This window comes from Gymnoscopelus microlampas (genome assembly GCF_963454915.1).
Source record: "Gymnoscopelus microlampas genome assembly, chromosome: 6".
NCBI lineage: Eukaryota > Metazoa > Chordata > Actinopteri > Myctophiformes > Myctophidae > Gymnoscopelus > Gymnoscopelus microlampas.
The window spans coordinates 28329828-28352914 of record NC_139943.1 but is presented as its reverse complement, the minus strand read 5'-3'; the positions used below and the strand labels follow the sequence as shown (position 1 = coordinate 28352914).

The window sequence follows — 23087 nt, the reverse complement described above, 5'->3', positions numbered from 1 at the left end:
GGACAAAACACTAGACTTGTATTTCCCTCAACCCCTTTTTTGCATTTTCTGGATGTTTCCATCTCAAACTTGGCGGTTGGCTTAGTGGTCGACTGACTGGTTGGCTCTACCTCTGTCCTCTCTCTTCTCATGGAATACTACAAAATGATGGAGCGCACACAATGAATAAGAATTTCAATCATTGCTTTACACCTGTTAAACTGTGCTGTGACAAATAAAACTGATTCTGGCTGGTTGGCTGGCTCACTCACTGACTGTCTGATTAAATAGTTGGGCTGACTGATTGGCTGGTTGGATGGCTCTCTGACTAATTGTTTGGCTTGTTGGCTGGCTGACTGACTGACTGACTGACTGACTGCTTGGCTAGCTCATTGACTGACTGATTGACTGACTGACTGACTGACTGACTGCTTGGCTAGCTCACTGACTGACTGACTGGCTGACTGGCTGATTGTCTGGCAGAGCTGAGGCTCCTCAGCCCAAGGCCCCAGCTGAGTCCTGAGCCAAGCCCCTACGCCCCACCAGACCTTAATTGGGTTAAGTTTGTCCGCCACAGATAACACTTCTTCTTTCTGCAGAGAATAAAACAAAATAAGAAAAAAAAATCCCTGGCACTAATGGCAGTCTTTAACATGGCTCTTTCCCATTATGGGTGGAGGGAAATGAGGAAAAAGGGGGTGGGTTCCCTGTAGAGAGAGATCATCCAGGGAGACATGGCTTTGTTAAAAGCTGAGCACTCAAACAGAAAGGAGAACAGGAAGAAAAGGGGAGAAGAAAAAGAGGTCTTTTCGGTTTCCACTGAAGCCTCGTCACATCAGCACAGGCTCTTTCTTACAACAGAACGCTTTCAGTCTGTGCACGTAGGAGATGGTGATATACACACAGGAGCATGACATGCATGTGTACCTGCATATGTTGTAATACACACAAACATATTCACACATATTTTCCCCAACACTGTTGTTGAATTCTTCTTAATAACACAGTTCTTGATAATAACAACATCTATGATCACCATGTTCAGCTAAATTGATACTACTCTGATACTCTACTCTGGCTCTGATAAATGAATTATTCAATTGTGTGGATACATAACGTGGGGAATACCAGATGTGTTGCAGACCTACCACTCTGAATGACCTGCAAAGACAGATTACTCTGCTTCATTTGTAGTAATAATAATAGCTCACATTTATATAGCGCTTTTCTAAGAACCCCAAATCGCTTTACATAAAAGAAAGGAGCCAACTTTATTAAGAAATAAAAACAAAAGTGTGTAGGCTGCTAGTGATCATAGAAAGAGCTTCTGTTAGAGAAATACAGCACCGTTAACTGTGTTTATACCCTCAAATTCTGCATTCTAAAATTAGAGAAGATTATGTTCATCTGTTTTAATTTATTTACATCTGAACCAATCACAGCGAGTGTCAATAATATTTTGTGTTTTTTAGCAACATTATTGTCAGTTTTCTGTTTAGTATTAAAAACCAAAAGGTTATCATCTAAACACACTTTGATCTTTTATTTTGTATCTTGTCATGTACTGTACTGTACATGTTTGTGTGAAATAATTAAAGGACTTTGTGGGCACTTTTTTTAAACAGAACCTGCTACAGACACAGCTTCAGGCATTATTATGAAGAACCGCATGGCATTAGGGTCAATATAAAACCAACGGAATCTGGGGAGGATGTTCACCATGGAACTACCAATTATGACACAATGACACATTCAACAAAACAACATGGGTGTTTTTTTGGAAGAAAGCGGGTGCCTAGAACGAAGAATCCCTACACCTAAACAATAGAGCTCTGGTTCGCACATACATGTACTGTAGATGTAGATGTTGAGCAGGAGTTTTGACCATGGCAGCCTGACAACCCAGTCCTGCTACCAGTATCTAATGACTTAAGAAGACCACAGATTGATGGCTAGATCCCTTATGTAGAGCACTTCCGTATATGCCTCTAGTCTAAACCCTTATCGTAACCATCCAACATCAACGTCACACAAATTAACCAGCCCTCGTCCTTCATCCATCTCATCATAATCTTCATCACCACTATTGTCACCATTATCACCGTCATCATAGAAATCACTATCACAGTTATCACCATCATAATCATCATCAATCCCAATACAAATAGTCAATAAAAATATAATTCTCAAAATCCTCATCATCATCATCATCATCTATAATTACCATTATTGTTTTCTTTTCCTCTGTGACTTCAGGCAGCTGGGATCCCTGTGGCAGACAGCCTCCACACACTCGTGCACACATGTACACACACACACACACACACACACACACACACACACACACACACACACACACACACACACACACACACACACACACACACACACACACACACACACACACACACACACACTGATGTCTCTACAAAGACCTTGTGGGTTGGCAAGTGAGACTAAGTAAAGAAGAATGGGCTTAGCAATCACTCCAAACAAATATAAAAAAATAATGTTGTTCTTTTGCCAGTCTATCTATCTGGAATGAATATGTATTAACGTGTAACCGTAGGCTAATGTTTTCCCTAACAGTCACCTTTAGATGGGATAATGAATCCTGCCAAACACGCACGCACGCACGCACGCACGCACGCACGCACGCACGCACGCACGCACACACACACACACACACACACACACACACACAACATGCATTCTCGCACTCTTTCTCTCTTTATAATACATACACACACGCACACTCGCACACACACACACACACACACACACACACACACACACACACACACACACACACACACACACACACACACACACACACACACACACACACACACACACACACACACACACACACACACACACGCCTGCACCTTTGGCATTGTGCACCCAGACCATGTTAAATGGAGAGAAAAGAGTGAGGCTTTGCAGTATTTAAATCAGTTATGTGTCTAATTATTTCTTATAAAAATAGCCTATATCTAGGGCAAAAGCAGCGAGATGGAACATTGTTGTCTGCAGAGGGGAGACCTAGTGGGGCTGGCGAGAGTTCAACACAACAGAAGACAGAGAATAGGAGAGAGGGAATGAGACAGAGAGAGGGAGAGAGAGTTGTGCTTTAGGCTACATAAATATAACATGAACTCTATTCGCTAGTGGCAGACAGCATGCAGCACAATGGACCAATGTTTAGGAGTGGTTTGTGAACAGTGGTGAAAGAAGTACTCATATTTTACTTAAGTAAAAGTATCAATATCAGAATGTAGAAATACTCTGTTACAAGTAAAACCCTGGTATTCCAAAGTTGAGTAAAAGTACAAAGGCTTCGACATCAAAATATACGTATTGTAAAGTACCAAAAGTAAAAGTACTCATTATGCAGAAGGTTGCATTTTCAAAGGTTTTCAAAATCGATGTGTCGTGTTTCAAATAGCCGACGTGTATAGGGATGAAATCTAAATCTACAAAGTAACTAGTAAATATTAAAGGTAGGGTAAGTGATTTACTTTGGTTAAAATACGTTTTAAATAGCTCTATATTCTGATAGTACTCATTGCTATAGAGTGTTTGTTCAGTAAAAGGAGTCTCCCAAGTCTCTCCAGCTCTTTATTAAACAGAAAATGCGTTTTCAGTGCTCTCTCCTGATTCTCTTAAATTTTGTCACCTACTGTACCTAAAAATGTACTATATTCTGTTTACTAAAGAGCCTGTGAACGAACAAACGCTCTGTAGCAATGATTACTATCAGAATATAATACTTTAACCTTTTTTAACAAAAACATAATAAATAACCACCCTACCTTTAAGTAAAGTTAGTAAAAAAGAAAAAATAACTCAAAATTGTATCTAAGTGCAGTACTTGAGTACATGCACTTACTTTCCACAACTGTTTGTGAAGACTTGGAGAGTAGACTGCACTGTTACACCTACATAGCTTAGAAACACAGGAGATGGATAGTGTCATATGGACGAGACAAGATGACACGGACTAAATGACTAAATGTGCCTGTGTGACAAAGTGAAAAGGAGAGAGAACTGATAAATGCATGTCATTATTTTGTGTTGCATTCTATTATTTCTAAGCTGTGTGTGGTAAGCCAATGCTCATACAAATGCTGACCTGCAGCTTTGTGTGTGTGTGTGTGTGTGTGTGTGTGTGTGTGTGTGTGTGTGTGTGTGTGTGTGTGTGTGTGTGTGTGTGTGTGTGTGTGTGTGTGTGTGTGTGTGTGTGTGTGTGTGTGTGTGACCCTTCCTTGGCACTCAGCGTTTGCAGTGTAACAATTGTGTGGTATGGATGCAGCTTGCTATCATTTTACTGTTGTGTCATCCCAGTTGTTTCTATGGGTCTAAACAAATACAACTGCACTGATGTGTGTGTTTGTGTGTGTGCTTAAAGATTAGGAACATGTTGGCATGTTCAATGCACATGTCAAGCAAACATCGGTATAACTGCAGACAAATAGGATCTTCTGCTGATCTGACAGTTAGTTTACTTGTGAAAACAAAGGCCTGTGTATTTAGATTATAGGGATTTTATCTATTACTCTATTATGGGCATGTCACATCATAATGCGTTGTGAGCTTGTAGATCAGCTATTTTTGAAATTATTTAAAGATTTTTTGTGGTTAAGTGGTTAACTCGTCATCCTCACAAACTAGGCCCTCCTTACATTCAAGGGGGGGGGGGGTCTATAATGACATTCCCAAAATATGGATGCCAGATTGAAAGTGGTTAAATCTAGTGTCTCTGTCTGGTCACACTGATGCTCTGTCTGGATTAATTCCCACCACACGTCTTTCAGTCAACTTATTTGGTATAGCGGCTACTCTATGTTTTTCTTGTTCTGCGCGTGAAAAAGCTAAATCCTTGCGGAGATGACAGAGGGTGTAATCGCTAGCCATGTGATTCAACAATACATCTCTTAGAAGCTATTCAAAGTGGGTTCTGTCCTTGACCCTTAAGGAGCTTGTAATGTGGGCTATGTTCCCACTCTTTATATTAACCGGCAGAAATGGGAAGGGGGGTGGGGGCGTTGATGGTGGTGTGGGACCACTGAGTGTGGGTGGGGGGCTGTGGGGGTTACTCACTCTATGCCAGTCGCCTTCACACTAGGAGACCTGCATGCACTGGCTCTGGTTCTTAGAAACACACACACACACACACACACACACACACACACACACACACACACACACACACACACACACACACACACACACACACACACACACACACACACACACACACAGGTCTCCCAGCATGCAGTCATTTCATAGGAAGGGAGAGGTGAAGGTTGGAGGGTGAGGCAGAGGGAGAAAGGGGAGGGAGGGGAGACGATGGAGGGCGCTGAGACAAGAGGGGCCCCCCAGACTCGGTGGGGGGTCAATCTTTAAGGCCGCTTCATCTCTCCACAGGGGACCGGGGTGGGGTGGGGGCAGGGAGGCACAATCTGCAGAGGGCAGTGCCCCTGCTGGTCAGCACAGGGAGCCCCACGTTACCCAGTTATCCATGACAACCAGAGAAGAAGAGAGAGAGAGAGGAGGGAAGAAAGTATAAAAGAGAAAGTGAGAGAGGGGAGAAATATTGTGTATGTGTGTGTATGTGTGTATGTGTGTGTGTGTGTGTGTGTGTGTGTTTGTGTGAGAGAGAGAGGGGGGGCCATGGCAAAGCTCAGCTGCAGTCAAAAAGCACTCAGTCGGAGCAGAGAGTGAAGAACAAAGCACCCAGTGATTTTGGGTTTTTCTTCTTTGTCTGGTTCATATTGTCGACAGACATGTCCTTTACTGGAAATAAAAGGAGCTTTGAAGATCGCGCACGCGCGCACACACACACACACACACACACACACACACACACACACACACACACACACACACACACACACACACACACACACACACACACACACACACACACACACACACACACACACACACACACACACACACACACACTAATTGAATTATGTTTACAATGGAAATGGTTCCTTTCTCATCTATGGTTCGTTCTAATCTATTGTGTAACAAGAATTCCTCTAGTGGGTAACACGTTTGACAACATTTCTTAGAGGGCTGTATCCAGTGGCTATGCAATAGAACACAGCGCTTGACATTGAAGGGTTCGTCCTTAATAGATAGGCCTATAAAATAATTTAAACAAGTGGGCCTGTGTTTTCTTTCAATATCACATGTATATGAAGACACTGCACTTCCATCCCAATATGGGGAGAACCATTATGCATGGATAGGATATGCTTGGCCCAAATGAATAGGTTTTAAACTAATCCTATAAAAACTGTTCAAAGAAAATTAATCCGCCACAAATCAGTGAAATAATAAACCCTCAAGAAACCGGCAATATTTGAAGCCTGAAATCCTCATTTCACCCCGATATCATGCCCAAATTCTGTGTGCTAAACATTGTGACAGGGGAATCGGCCTTGACGGGTTGAATCCATTCCATAGTTTCCTCTGCCTCTTCAGTTCCTGTTTCCCTGCCTGTTTTCTCTCCATCCACCATAGGCCTACATGCTGGCCTTCTGCAGAGTTCCTAAACAAAAAAATATGTCCCTCTGCACACCAGATTCAAGTCAAAGTTTGTAGCAGGGCTAATATGATATTTACCTGTTGTGTCACTCAACAAGGGAGCAGAACTATAGGCAAGTAAGTTCCTCGCCGCTTCAATTTAAGATTGACCACTTAAACCCTATTGTGGGGAAGGCTTTCGCAGAAAATAGCAGATCAACAAGCTCACAACACGATATTGTGACTTGTGAGCTTGTCAATCAGCTGTTTTCAGCTAAAGCTTTCCCCACAATAATAGAAAACAGAAAACAGAAAATACACTAGCATAGAGCCCTGAGGGATTCCGGTCAACCATATGGGGTTTAAGTGGTTAACAGCATAGCACATCACATAGTTCCAGCTCCATATTTTCTCTTCTACCCCTCTCTCTCCCCGTTTCAGTATATTCTCTGAAATCCCAGTTGTAGTTGCGCCGGTCGGCCATGGCTAGGTGCTGTTGTCTAACTCTGGCCCCTGTCTTCGCCTGCCTGCCTCTCTTGCCTCTGCTTCAGCCAACCCGGGCTGTGCCGAGCTGCTCCCTGCGGGATCAGAGCGCTCCCCCGCCGGGACCCTTCTCTCACATCCCCCTGCTGGGACGCGGCTACATTTCCAGCCAAGCACAGCACTGCCTGCCTTGGCTTTATTATGTGTGTCTGCGCCGCAGCCCCGCCAGCAGAGGCAAGCAGAGGAGGAGGGAGACTGGTAGCCAGAGTCAGGACAAAGAAAAAGCAGGGAGACAGAGGCTAGCGAAGGGGTTAGACAGTATCAATATTAGGTTATACCATTAATACCGCTGCCGGGGCAATAGGAAATATTAAAAGAAAGCGGGGGTATTAAAAGGCTATTCCCCTCGGGGGAGGTGGAGATGCAGGGGAAGATTGCAATGCCCATGCCACCACCACACCACCACCTTGTATAGAATAGCGGGACGGAACACGAGAGGCTGGTTGGGTTGGTTGGTTCGGTCAGTGCGGTTCGCCTGGATCGGTGAAAAAAAAACAAATACTGAAATAGTTCCGAATAACTGCTCCAACAAAAAGCCCATGAGAAGAAGACGCGAGGAGAGCGGAAGAAATCACGTTTTCACATTTCCGAAGAAATCTTCCATCGCCTCCGACTAGATCACCCAGGCTGTCACGTACTGTACTGGGGCTGATCGGACGGCACCGGACCGGCGGCACCCAACCATCCATCCATCCATCCATCCACCCACCAGTACCGTGGTACTGATAACACTCGGGACGGACGGACGGCTCTAACTGACAGAGTCGCGCTGATCTTCGGCCAAAGGAAACAAAAGAGCTGTCGGCGTCGCGGAGCGGCTCTCTGAGGGAGAAAACACATCGATCTGGAAGTTATTCCGGGGCTATTCTACAGGTTGACCCCGACAGACAGACAGACAGACAGACAGACAGACGCTCAACTTAGATCGTCTCCCTGTATCAAAGTGTTACTTCTGCTTCTGTGATTTCGCTGGACTATCGGCTCTCTCACTGCTACACAGCGACTCAAGTTGCCGCATTGCAACAGGCGAAGAAGTGGAGAAGAAAAAAATAATAAAAAAACAACAAACCCGTGTGTCCATCTGTATGATTCGCTGAAGGCAGAACAAACAGGACAGAACGAGCAGATCATAACACGGTTCGAGACCAGAGAGATGTCGAGACGAAAACAAGCCAAACCGCGCTCCGTCAAAGGTAAGAGATCCTCTTCCTAAACTCACTAGGCTACTGGGGATAGAAACATGACCAATAAGACTCCAGCGCCTTGAATGACATTTTCAAACATTGGATTATCAATCCATCAGTTTAAATTGTAATTAAACACAACCGAGGGGAAACGAATCTATTCATTCTTGCGTAACAATTAGTTTACTCGTTTAATTTTACTGTCTACTGGTCTACTAATTGTTTGCAATTAGTCACCAGGTGTTGTGCTTTTTCCTTTAATGACTTCATTCCCCCAAGTTGTTGTTGTTGCCATGTTCATTTGGCTAATGATGCGATGTGATGATGGGACATTATTCTCCTGTTCTGATGAATTGTAGTTCTGCTCCTCAACTGGTATAAATATGGGGTCTATAGGGTCTAGAAATTAGACCATTTGACCCTCAATGTTGGACACTTGGCACTCTAATTATTTACTTTTCTCTATCATCTTCTATTCATTCATGTGTCATTTCTGAAGCTCAGGGTGGGTTTTTGTATCGCTCACTTATTTATATTTGTCTAATTCTAAGCTTATTAAAAACACTGTATGTGTAAGCTCCTTATTAAAGCCAATATTCCACACTTGTGGGGGGTATGTATGCATATATGTCATGTCATCATTTTCTAATATTTTCTTTTCCCAAATTTCAAAAATGCTTTTTTATTCTGACAATAAGAGTGAGTTTTGCTCTCTGCTCTGAATTAAGGTGCTGTTGTGGTATCTGTTATGCAACATTGAGCACGCATGTGTAGCATCTCACCACACAGGAATTCATTTTTGCATAAATTCCAGAAAAGTTTTATTTTCATATTTCATATTTAAAAAACAAAGTTTTCAAGTGTTTGGACATGGACATGTCATTCACCCTATAGCATAAGGTGGTATCCATTACATTGTATGGCTGAATGGGCATCATGCATGTTGGCATGTGGTGGCCCCTAGCCCCCAGATTTCCTTTATGGGACCCAGATGGGCAACGAGGCTGGCTGACCACCATGTGGTCCTGACCATCATCGCATCCCCTCCCCCAGTTGTTCCACAATGTAGGCTTTTTACCTCTCAAGTATGTGGTCAATCTTTACCTGCAAGAATGAATACTGTGATTTTAATTCACGGTAAAATCCTCAGTGTTAATTTATCCATTAGTAACCCTGAGAGTGTTCAAGTGTGACCAAATGGACTCGTAACTATTTTAGGATGATTTCAATGTTTTTGACCATGTCAAGGTCATGGCAATTTGTACTCACATACTCTGCAGGCAAAAGACGACAAACAAGAAGAATTGTTAGTGTGTTGTTATTTTAGTTTGCGCAATCTATTTGTAGTGGATGTGTCGTGTCACTGTGGTCTCTAGATACCAATAAATCACGGTGTTGGAAAATTTCAGCGAGGCCACTCGGTTTGACCAAAACAATTTGGGTATTTGATTTGAATTAGATTTTACCTTGAAAAAACTTAAACAAATGATATATTATATACATTTAAAAAAATACAATCTTCTGTTTGATATTTACCTGACATAAACTGTGAGGAGGATGTGTCATTGATAAGTGACAATTTGAGCGTCAATTAAAGAGCATATTAGTCATAACAAGTAATAAATGTGCCCTCTCTTATTTCTTTGGATTTCTTGAACTTTTATTTGACACACATTTGGTAGAGAGACAGGAAGCTGGGGAGTGACATGATGCAAATGGTCTATCCGGCCGGGAATCGAACCAGGGACTCGCTGTCTCGCTGTCAGGTATTAGAGCCCATCTGGTAGGAGCCCGTAACCATTTGGCTATCGGGTTGGTCCATTTCTTCTTATGTTTAAAGCGTCCTGGAGATGGGGCTTGTAGCGCCGCTGGCTAAAGCACATGCAATGTCATGTTTGACTTTGACACATACAGTATTCCCTATTCCAGTCTCCCATCTTCCCTCTACTCTGAGTCTACACAGACCACTGGCATAATATCTAGAAATGCCTTTTTGATGTTATTTGATATACAGCATGTCTCCAAAGTATCGACGCATCACATCATTTAATTGTTGATACACAGCCAAATCTTTTCTTTGTGTGTATTGATAGTCGTTACTTTTGTGTACATCTAACGGAGGATTTATTATAATTGGCTGTGAAATGCAGAGAATGTAAGGTTTTCTCTGGATAACTTATGAAGCTCCTGTAATTTCTGTCTCTGTCTGAACTGTATTGGTTCTACTCGGCAACACACTGCTAGCCTCCTCCTGGTATCAAAGGGCTCGACAAACACTGGCCTGGTGGCCCAACTGTATGTTTGAGCCCCCTCTGGCCCCTAGGCCAGTTGATAAAGCCTTTAACTGGCCTGGTGTGTCTATCGGTTCCACAAGCCATTTTGGCTCTTTATTCTGTGCCAGTGGTTCTCAAAGTGGGGGTCCAGGGAGCCTTGAGGGGGGTCCAGGGGGTCCCCAACAAAATGAGCAACAGTTTTAAATACTTCAGCCCGATTACATTTTTTCCGGTTATTCGACAATAGCTAATCTGCAAGCTAATAAATGAGACATGTTGTGAGCTTTTAGATCTGCTATTTTTGAATAGCAGACCTAGGGGACTATTTTTCAAATGGGGGTCCGTGGCCAAAATGAATACATATCAATTTGAAGGTCCTTGACATGAAAATGTTTGATTGCCTCTGTTCTGTGCTATTGATTTAAAATACACATAAAGAAACATTCTCTGCGACAATTTAAGTAGTGGAAATATAATAATACAGTAGTGAAAGAAATTATGAGAATTTGACAGTAATGCGCTGCGTGATATGCTGTGCATCGTGCTTGGGAGAGGACTGCGGTGTGTTGAGTCTACAGTTACAATGAATGCAGTATAGTGGACTTTAGCAAAGTGAGGTACCCTAGACTGATGTTAAGAGGTTTATAAATCCAATAATTGGAATGGATGGGGAACAAAAAAATCTGTTAAATTAATATTGAAATTAATTATTTCAGTGCCAGTGGCTTCAATGGCAGGGCTAGTAAATTTGGAAAGTTACTGTCCCAGAGAGTCAGTGTACTGTTTTTCCTCATCAACCTCTGAATCAATAAAAGTACGTATCTGTCTGTATCTCTTGTGGAAAAACTGAATTTGACAGCCTTCTTGATCATCTTAAACCGTGATATGATGATGTGATGGCTGGTCATGACTTTTGATGACTGAATGGACGGATCTGTGTTATGGCAGTCATATTCTAGAAGTGTTATATGTATTCACTAAGAATAAGCAAGATTGTGACTGACCAGTCATATAGGTCTTCATTTGCTGCTTGTTAATGGTGTCAAATAGGGCTGTAATTTAATTATTTTGTTAGCGATTATTCTATTGATAACTTTTTTGATCAATCTAATTAAACAATTGTTTGTACATATCAACTAATGAACATAATCAGTTAGTCAGATTAACTATTACAGCCCGGCTGGTGATCCATTTAAGTTAGATTTAAAGATGTACAAACAACATAGAATGTATGTCTGTGTATTGTGTGTATATTCAAATGACCATTATAGATATCACGAGTATGCAAGCCTAGAAATAATTACTAATAATTAGGGACACAAAAAATAAATCCCCCATATATTGACGGTCCCCTCCCACAAAGCTGAATTGATGATCAACTGAAAAGTTTCTCCAGAAGCCCTTGAACATAGGATGGAAGACAGACAATGATGTTAACAAAAATATATTATTGTGTTTATATGATAAGCTTACATTTCATATCACACACCATACGCATAACTTTCACCAGCAAAATAGAAAAAAAAACCACTCCAATCGATTATATATTATTAAAATATTTTAAAAAATGTATATGAAATCAGATAGTTTGATTAAATGTTGCAGACCTAATGTCAAACTAGCAGCTATGGATTCATGAATCGTCACTGCTATAGTGTGTGTGTGTGTGTGTGTGTGTGTGTGTGTGTGTGTGTGTGTGTGTGTGTGTGTGTGTGTGTGTGTTTGTGTTAGTGTATTTGTGCGTGCAAATGTGTCTTTTTGTTTGTAAGATATACGTCTTTTGTGTTTGTTTTTGCATGCATCATGTGCATCCATTCCCTGTGTGTGTGTGTGTGTGTGTGTGTGTGTGTGTGTGTGTGTGTGTGTGTGTGTGTGTGTGTGTGTGTGTGTGTGTGTGTGTGTGTGTGTGTGTGTGTGTGTGTGTGTGTGTGTGTGTGTGTGTGTGTGCGTGCGTGCGTGCGTGCGTGCGTGCGTGCGTGCGCGCGTGCGTGTCAGCCAGGCAGCATGGTCCCAGCAGCCAGGATAACCAGAGCTTAGCTTTAGTCAGGCAACCAAGTGAAGCAGAGCGGAGAAAAACTGAGCCGAGTGAGCTACTACTATGTGTGTGTGTGTGTATTTTTGGTGGGGGGGGGGGGGGGTTATGGTGTCGAGCAAAAGTGGTATATCCCCAGCTAATGTTAGACTAGCTTGTGCAGCACACACACACAACGCACACACGTACATGTGTATGTGTAAAGATGCGTGTTGCTATCTCCTCTCCACACCTTGTCCCACTGACAGTTTGGCAAAACTCATTGGGCATTGGGGAAAGAGGGAGTGAGGGACAGAGGAGAAGAGACCTGGAGATGGAGAGGGGGACAAGGAGAGAGGGGCAAAGGGGAGACTGGTGGATTGGGGTGGAGGAGAATAGGGGTCATGGCAACAGAATGGCGACGCGGCAGGCGAGTGGGCAGAGCGAGAAACACATGAAGGGAAGGATGAAGGGATAGTGTGAGGAGGGAGAGCAGGAGGGCAGAGCGAGGTGGGGTTCACCGGGGGATTATCTGTGTTTTCATGTTCTCCTGTCTTTCACCTGCTCACCCAACTCTGACTGGCTGGCTCTGTGGCAAACCAGGCATGCCAGCGCAACAGCAAAACAGCACGGAATCCCACCTCACCCATCTCATGTTTTAGATTTGAATAAAAGCCTTGAATAGGCTTCAGCATGTACTATAGAAGAGGACATGCATGCCTCTTGTTCCACAAACTTCACAGATTAACCATATGAACCCTGAGGTCCCTGTTCTAGGCATGTCATGAAAGGGGAACAGTTGGCGGAAAACGGCAAAAATAAGAGATCTACACGCTCACGCTTTTTAATCAACGATTTTTCGTCAAAAGAGACTTGGTGTAGACTAGAGGAGAAAAAAGGAAGGGACCAAGTATAGACCCCTGGCCCTGGGGACCCCGGTCAATTGAAGTATATTAGGGTTTAAGTGGTTGACCTTTGATCAAATTGTATGCCGTACAAACGTTGTGCGAATCACTCGCGCTGCTTCCTCTTTCGGGGCCATCGCCAGTCAGTTCCTGTGTCTGAGCGGATGAGCCTTTACAACAATTAGGCCTCCGGTGGGGGGACGTGACTAATTGCAGTCGGTTAATTGAACTCTGGCTAATGGTACTATGATGGGCTGTGTAACCAGCTGAGGGGGTGAGAGAAGAGGAGGAGGAGGGGTTGTGAGGAGAGAAAAAAGAGCGAGTGAGGGCAGCTCTTCTCTTATCAAAATATTATTTCTGAGGATTAATCCCTTTTTAATGTGTGTCTTTAGCGAGGCGGCGAAGCTCTACTCTGTTCGCTTAAACAGCCAGTCTGCACATCCTATCTCTCTCCCTCATTCTCTCTCTCTCTCTCTCTCTCTCTCATTCTCTCCGCTCTCACGGCCCCTTGTGTCTCTCATGCATTATGTAGCGATGATTATTACTTAATTACACATTAATAAATCCGCTTCATTTGCAGGACATTAAGCGGGAGTTGAGCGCACATGACAGGGAGGGAGACGGAGGAGAGGGAGGGAGAGAAGGAGCGCTACTTTCTATAATTTTATTTGGTTTGCTTATTAGAGTGTGGTTTACAGTCAATAGAGCCAAATGAGCCCTTTGACCTGAAGGAGGAGGAAGGAGGGGTTAGGGGGCATTGTCTGGAGGAGTGTTGAACTGGGATCTTCCTGGCTTATGACATAATTTAAACTTTCTCTCTCTCTCTCTCAGCATTATGAGGAGATCTTGGCTTGACTCCCCTCGTTGAATTCTTGTCAAATTGTTATGAGGGTTACATACCTACAGTAGATAGATAGACTTTTAGAATCCCCCCACCCAAAAGAAAGAAACATTGGCAGGACATAACTCTACATGCGCAATGTGAGCTATGTTATGTGCTCAACAAAGTTATATTTGAATAACAATTATTAATATCTTTGGTAGCATAAATATTGTATTTTTTATAGGCAGTTCAGTTTCAGAAAAGACGTCTTAAAACTGGTTACTGTACCCTTTGTGGCAAAGCTAATTAAAGTCTGTAATAATTTGTTTCAGATTTGATATACACTGCATCTTAGCATGTCATATGACCCATCTAGATGGCTAGGCTCATGGTGTGCTCAGGAATGCTCTTTAAGGTCTCAAATGAATTGTATGACATTTGAATGAATCTCAGTGGATTTTTCTCAGGTTTAGTTGTTATTCTCTCTGCAGTGTTCCTGAGGATAACATGCTTAACTAATGAAATACTAAAGAACTGAAGGCAACTGGAGGCAGTATATTAATCTGAAGGGAAAAGAAGTTACTTTAACACCAAGGTGCTGTTAAGATAAATACAGTATATGTTTTAGGGAGTGATTTATTCTGTTTGTTTTTATATCGATGCTCTGGGCAAACTTGGTATTCCATGTGTTTTTAGACAGAATGGAAGCAGGGTAATATTAATTATTAAAATAATAATTTTGTTACTGAATAGATTCAAGGTTTCTTTATAGTTACATCTTGTGTACGGGTACATGAGAGTAAAACATATTTTGTTCTGGTTTCCTCAGACATTTTCGCAGAAGTAATACCTTGCATACCTTGGCATTCAAGTTCATTTTCCCCCACACCAGTAGAAAAAACAACAATCGAACTTGATTTGTACATAGGGCAGTGTTAAATTGAGCCAGACCAAAATAACGGTCAGGCCCGTATCGGCCATTATTTGACTTTTTGACGTCATCGATATCGGCAATTACGCAGCTGATGTGTAGTTTAAATTTCTTTTCAACAATAGCAGATCTACAAGCTCACAACGAATCACGTTGCAATGTGTTTTGAGCATGTAGATTGGCTATTTTTGAACATTTAAAATATTCAAGTTGTTAAATAAAATTACATTCAGTTCATGTGTTTATTTTGTATGTAGTTGTTTGCTTGTTCATCGTATAATAAAAGTTAAATTATGTTAATTTCATGAAGTTTACTTAATATTTGTATCTATCAAAAACGTATTTGTGTTTATTTGCATTCATATTTTTGCCTATGCAATTAAATGTTTTCAAATAAAAACGTTAGTCAAAAACAAAGTTAGTTCAAATTGCAAAATGTTTCACTTTTTGTCAATACATTGATAATAGTTGGTCTAGGACTGGTCTAAGATAAAGGTCACTGGTAGTGTTTATTTTGAACAGTCTTCCTGGTCAGTCTTGACAAAGGTTACCGGCATTTCAGGAGGGCACTTTAACTCAGAAATGTATGTTTGGTCACTCATTTTGAACAAGGGAATCTCTCTGGCTGGCTCTGTTTTTTTTTTTTTTCTAGGAGTGCTCTGTGTGGGCAAGGTAGCAGCCTTTTAAAATTGTAGTAAAATCCTCAGTGTTAATTGAACTCAGTTACGGGTCCATTTCGTTACGTTCATTTTGTATACTCTTGGAGTTACAAATGGATGAATTAGCACTGAGAATTTTACTATGTAGGTCAATACATCAATACATAAAAAAGCCAAATTGAGACTAATGATTGTAAACAATAATGATGAAAGCATGTCACCAGAGGGCCCGCAAGCAGTCATGTCACTGTAATACCAATAACCACTGTTTCATGGCAGATGACAATTCAGTTAAATATGACTGAACAGCACACAATACAGTATGTCTGTTAGTATAGGCTCTTGGGACATGAATTACTTATAGACCCCTTTCTCAAAAAACATCTGACATCCTTCTATAGGTGAAAGAAATCAGGTGATACCTGATACCAATACCCTGTTTTAGCTTGGTATGAGCTCGTATTTTATAACAGTATCCATAATGATGTCTCCCTTGTGTGCACATCTGTGTGAGAAAGTGTGTGTGTGTGTGTGTGTGTGTGTGTGTGTGTGTGTGTGTGTGTGTGTGTGTGTGTGTGTGTGTGTGTGTGTGTGTGTGTGTGTGTGTGTGTGTGTGTGTGTGTGTGTGTGTGTGTGTGTGTGTGTGTGTGTGTGTGTGTGTGTGTGTGTGTGTAATGTGTATCCACATCTGTATAGTAGAACAGTTAATCCCTGCTATCTCTGCTCTCTTTTACTCTCTCTCTCTCTCTCTCCCCCTCACTCCCTATCTCTCTCTTCTGGCTCTTTCTCGCTCCTCTGTCTCACTCCTCCTCATCTGGCTTTACCATTAGAATAGTTTTATTGTCACCCTTTGGCAGAGCACAGGAACTTTCACTGGGCGACTGGTTCTTATAAAACTCACAGAGTGACCTACCATAGCGCTCTGGGAATGTAGTGAGAGAGATTGGGCCTCATTCACTAAGCTCGGGTCCGCACATATTTTGTATGTATGCGCATTTCCGCAACTTTCCACGTTCAGAGTCTGATTCATCAATCTTTTTTTCTCCCTGAATTTTTGCGGACGTACACTCACATTCACGTCTGCTCGGGAGCAGACTTTTATGCCTCAAACCTTTTGTATATGTTATTAGAATGCCGTATGCTTCATGCAAAATCATTGATAGTGCCAAGCCTCAAATAAAATATGTATGTGCCCAACATTTGTCAACACATATAAAAGACCAGAAAAAATATGTATTTTAAAAACGATCTATTGCTTGGATATACATACATTCTAGACATGATACATTTTTATTTATTTATCAGTTGCATTTAGCTGATTAGCTGAATTATTAGGTCCCTCAGTGTGTTTGTCAGTGTCGGCCACACTTTCGCGTAATGATGAAAATAGACATGTCACAGGAGGCAACAGACGCGCCTCCAACGTTGTGGTGTTAATTTATATTATATTGATCACATGAAAGCTACACAATAGCCTAATAAGTCTTACCATCTGATGAGGATACAGTATGGATGAAATCTAGCTGTGTCCAGACCAGATCCATTCCCCATTCCGACGTAGGACAGTGATATGTTAATCCAAAAGACGAATTTCCCCTCAGTAATCAATAAAGCTCTGGTCCATAATCGGATAGCTGTGTTCCAGTATGCCCTGGATTCCAGCATAATCTTTTTACCTCAGTAAAGGTGAGCAATGTTCAGTAGAAAAGGCTTATATAATATTCTTTCCACATTTTATTAGCCTATTATTTGGTAGTGGGGTTAAACTTTGTAAACATCTTATTTTCATTAAACACGAGTATTACTTTATTAACGCTCAGCTGATCCATCGTGCTATCGAGGCACTCGCTTCCGGATGGAATAGATGTACAAGTTGTCAAGGCGGTGCGACGCCGACGAGATCTGTTCTTTTTGAAGAAGTTGAACTTCTTTAGTTGGTTTCACGTTGGGTGAAGTCAGTTTGAAGTCCCTGTTGCCTTTTATGGTATTAAATGGGGCGTTGAACAATGCAAATCACCTACTCGTGAACACGTTTATCAAATACGAACAGCTGAGATTCATCATGCCATACAAAAAATCATACATCATACATCATGCGATACACACAAATCAAGGCTGTATACTCCCTTTCATGAATCACACGTCAGATTGTGCTTAGAGAGTGTACACACCACTTTACACACAATTTACGAACAGCATAGTGAATGAGGCCCCTTGAAAGTATGTGTGTGTGTATCTGAGCACTTGTTCAGAGAAATTAGTGGCCTATCGTGTTGCTTTTCTTTATACAATGGAGTCCCAAACTTGCGTTGTGAAAGGTAAAAAAAAATAAAAGTTATTCAATCGCAACCCTATGTTTGGTTAGCATTGTTTTATGCAACTGTAAATGCCGTCTTCCTCACATCACCACAATCAGTATGCATAGAGCCTCACTGACTTAGCCCTGTATGAAAGCTTCTATTGGCTTTGCATTAAGGTTTGCTGAACCATTAAATGGCTTCTCTGTGAGCTTTGTTAGAAATTCCATTGACTCCTCAGCGGGGGGTGGATTTGTGTTTTTGGTAGCTGTTTGTTTTATTTTTATTGAAACAAAACAAGCTAATGTAATTGGCGATTGGGGAAGCTCAGTGGTACTATTTTTTACGTATAATGGGACGTTGGACTGTGCTCAATTAGAAACAATTTACTGCATTCTTGAAAACTCTGAGTACAACAGAAAAGAATTTAGTAGAATTTGAAGGTTTTTCTTTTCCTTGCCTGAGAACACTCAGACAGCACACAAAACAAGATATCTTGAAAACTACTTGCTGAATTGCCATGGAATTTACTGTGTGCACCACCCTTGGATGATGAACGCTAACCATTTGATAGACTCTATGAACTTTTTTGTAGATCTGCAATTTTTTTGTTTTTATTTTATAATTTATGTATTTCTTTGTTTTGTTTTTATATATTGATGACATTTGTTAAAAAACAATTCATGTTTCTTTTTTTTTAAATATATTTTTTAAAATCTTTTGAAATAATGATAATGAAAAATCAAATGTAGAAAACGAAAAATAAAGGGATATTTACTCGCGGCCCATGAAAATGGGCCTGTGACCCGTAAATGGGCCCCGACCCACTGTTTGGGAACCACTGTTGTAGGCTTTCTTGAGGGTTACCGTAATCTTATTTCGGCTTCTTGAGTGTTTCTGTGTGGTCCTTGAGATTCATCACATCCCCATCCTTACTGGTAACCCAACCTAGCAGCGGTGTTGCCACCTAAGCCTGGGGAAAACCCCAGGGACAGCCTCCATATAGAATAATGTATTCTGTGACACAAGATTTAGTGTTCTGAACTGATGTCAAATCCAGGTATAGAAGCAGTCCTTCACTGGAAATATACAATGCAAATGTCGGTGTGTGGATGTGTGTGCACACATACACACACGCGCACACACGCGTGTGCGTGGGCAAGAGTGGATGGGAGTGCTTCATCATCTGGTAGGCATTTTTTGTCACACGCTCATCCAGAAGCTTATGCATACTTGTGTGTTTGTGTGTGTGTAAATCCATCCATATACCCACTACCCAGGCAGGGTGAGCTCCCCCAGAAAGATGTGTGTGTGTGTGTGCCAGTGACGACTGCTTATCAGCGGCCAGCCTGGTGTGTGTGTGTGTGTGTGTGTGTGTGTGTGTGTGTGTGTGTGTGTGTGTGTGTGTGTGTGTGTGTGTGTGTGTGTGTGTGTGTGTGTGTGTGTGTGTGTGTGTGTGTGTGTGTGTGTGTGTGTGTGTGTGTGTGTGTGTGTGTGTGTGTGTGTGTGTGTGTGTGTGTGTGTGTGTGTGTACGTACACAGGGCATCATGGGCCAGGACTGTGCCACTGTAGAAGCTTAGCTAGCCTGGTTTATCAGCTAGAAGCTCACTGGACCTTAACACACTCCCCTCACTCTGGACACAGATGCACATACACACACACACACACACACACACACACAAATCTTCCTCATCGGACCCAGAGAAGATGATCCTCTCTGGGGTTAGGGTTACGTTTGGTGTGTTTGTTATTACGGTATGTCTACATTGAGGATCATAATGTATTGCTTGCAGTGTTTGTTTCAGTGCCTGTATCCTGTGGTGTGTATATTAAAAGAATGGATGTTGTCGGTTGCATCAAATATGGTGTTTTCAGAATTCAGATTACATTTAGCTTTGTTTTGAAACCTTTCTGTTATTTCAGAATGCAGCAAATGTCAGTTAAAATTGGACTTGATGAAAAACAGATTTCAATTTATGGCAGCAATATATTATTGGATAGTGCCAAATGTGAGGAAATGTGCATAATCAATCGAAAGGAACCTGCAGGATTCTGGAGAAATATTTAGTTGGGCCAGTGCTGCTGATGGTAAAATGGGTATTCATGTACTATTCTGGACACATGTTAACAATTCAGCGTGTGAATCTTACAGTATATGGTCACATCAATTTAAATATATTCAGTGAATGAAACTAATGGCCCTTGTTCCATTTAAAACGTTTTTTTTGTACTTGCGTATTCATGTATTTAATAAGTTACATCATGATGCATTCAAAAACCATTGCACTAAATTAAATTAACACTTGACTTGACCAGAATTGTCCATGGCTAATAGTGACCTGATGCAACGTGCAATGTCCTCACTGTGCCTCCTCTCTCCTCCACCCACATCCATCTTTATTTCCACATTCCTCTGTTCTTTTTCCCCCCACTTTATTCTTCTTTCACTATCCCTTCAGTCATTATAGGACTACAACATATATTATGTTAATAATATCATGACTTTACTGTATGGATAAGGGTAATTTTATTATAGTGTACATTAAATAACAGGTAAGTAAGAAATTACATTTCTCATTTTATTTATTTATAAAGCAAAAACACAGTTACATGGTGCTGTACAATAACACAAAATAAAACAATTAAGTTAAAACAGAGCAACATAAGAGCAACAAAACATGAAACTTAAACAAATAAAGATGATAAAACGTCATTAAAAAAGTGCTTACGGAACAAATGCATTAAGAGCATAAAGACAAAGTGCAAAAGAAACACATGATAAACCTACATTTTAATCAAATTAAATAAACTCATTATAAATTATTAGCTTAAATAAAACAAAACTAAAGTTACAGTGCAGCTGAAGAAATGAATCAAAAGACTCAATAAAAGGCAGCAGCAAACAGAACAGTCTTCAGCTTTGATTGAAACAAACATTGAGCTGTGGCAGACCTGCCGTTTTCTATGAGTTTGTTCCAGATATGTGGTGCATAAAAACAGCTTCTCTATGTTTAGTTTGGACTCTGGGTTCAGAAAACAGACCTGTCCCAGATGACCTGAGAGGTCTGGATGGTTCATAAAGTACTGTCAGAAATATACTTTGGCTGTCATTCAGTGCTTTATAAACCAATAGTAGTGTTTTAAAATCAATGATTTGACAGACAGACAGAAAGCCAGGGTAAGGATCTGAGAAGTGGAGTAATATGATCCACTTTCTTGGTCTTAGTAAGGATTAGAGCAGCAGTGTTCTGAATTAACTACAGTTGTCTGATCGAAGACACTGTTAGAAGCATGAATGTACAGCGTATATGGCCTACAGTAGTACTGCCATGTGAGCGACACATCTCCATTGAAGTACACGATGGTCAGGTGCCTGGTGTTTTTCTCAGTGAGGTAGTCTGGAGGGAATGCCATTGACTCTGGAATAAACGTCCACCAGGACTCAAGGATGAACTGATTAGAATGCGGTGGTCAAAGGTCAAGGTCACTGTGATCTCTCAAAACGTGTTCATTAAATTCCTTCAAAGTATGCATTACATATATTATATCGTCGCTGTCGGGTGGGAACCTTGTATGTCCAAAACCGTTCCTTTTTATTATTACTTTAAAATCATTTTAACCCCTGTATACTTATTCTAAGAATGCCATCTAAAATAGTTTTCAGAAAAACATATGTTGCTACATAAATTATATAGCTAAAATGGAGGAGTGGCCCGTTTTGAACAAAATGCCTCAAATCATGAACACAGCGTCCGATTGCCGTAAAACTTTGCACGCACATTCCCACTAGGCCAAGGAAGAAATGCCACCCCACATTTTTCAAATCGGCCTCATGGTGGTGCTATAACGGGCCGATTTCTGTGCCATTCCCAAAAAACTGAAAATACCGAGATACAATATTTCTGCCCGATAGCAACGATATGATTCTGTCTGCCTCTGGACAGACATGGATGTAAAGTGCAACTGGTTGGTGGAGGTGAAGTATTTCTAGTTATTTGTTATTTGCCAATTCCACCACAGCAATCTCTCCCCTCTTTCTTCCTCCTTCTCTGTACCCCTTCTCTATCCCTGCTCCCTATATCACCCCTTCTCTCCTCCCTCCCTCTATCCTGTTCTGTACATTAAACATTAGCGGCGGGGGCAATTAGCAGCGCCCCTCAGCACACCTGGCTGATGCATAATATATTTTTTGGACCACCCTACCTCCTTCCCTCTCTGGCACACACATGCACATACTCACACCTACACACACACACACGCATCCATCCCCACACACACACACGCATCCATCCCCCCACACACACACACACACACACACACACACACACACACACACACACACACACACACACACACACACACACACACACACACACACACACACAAGCGCTGTCTTTTTTTGCACTACTGATGAAAGGGAATCATCAGGGAGTTGTGTGTGTGTGTGTGTGTCTGTAAGTACTGCATCCTGGTCTGACCCCTTAACCCCTGGGCTTGACTTCTAGACCAGGTCAAAGGTCATTGGACTAGTCAGTTCTCCTGATAAATCATTTGGCTACAAACAGAATTATTCTGGTTATGTGGACACTTCCTCCTGAAAGATTTATCTTGTAAAATATATTTTCATTTTAGCTGTACTGAGTAAGCAGTGAGCACACCAGGACATTCTCAACAAAGTCGTTGCTACCACATAGCTATTCTATTCTATTCTTTTTTATGCTATTATATTCTATTCTCAGGGCTGTCTACCTTTCATCTGTTCCTTTGACTGCAGACACCACTAAACCTGATGGTGTTAATATATATTATAATATACTGTATGTTTATCATTATCCCCCCCTTATCTCTATTTATCTCAAACACACGCACACATGCACACTTTCTCTTTCTCTCTGGCTCTCTCTGTCTCTTCGCAATGTTCCAGTTTTAATGTTATATACA

The 23087-nt window shown here is 41.5% G+C and overlaps 1 protein-coding gene across 2 annotated transcripts in view; it reads left to right on the top strand.

Annotated features, from left to right (window-relative positions):
- Positions 1-7099: 7099 nt before the first annotated feature.
- The window catches only part of znf423 (zinc finger protein 423), a 207048-nt gene continuing 191060 nt past the window's right edge, over positions 7100-23087 (top strand). For both annotated transcript variants that reach the window (XM_084059129.1, XM_084059128.1), the window contains exon 1: positions 7100-8255. In XM_084059129.1, the coding sequence (XP_083915255.1) occupies positions 8216-8255 (40 nt within the window). In that variant the 5' untranslated portion in view covers positions 7100-8215. The remainder of the gene's footprint in view (positions 8256-23087) is intronic.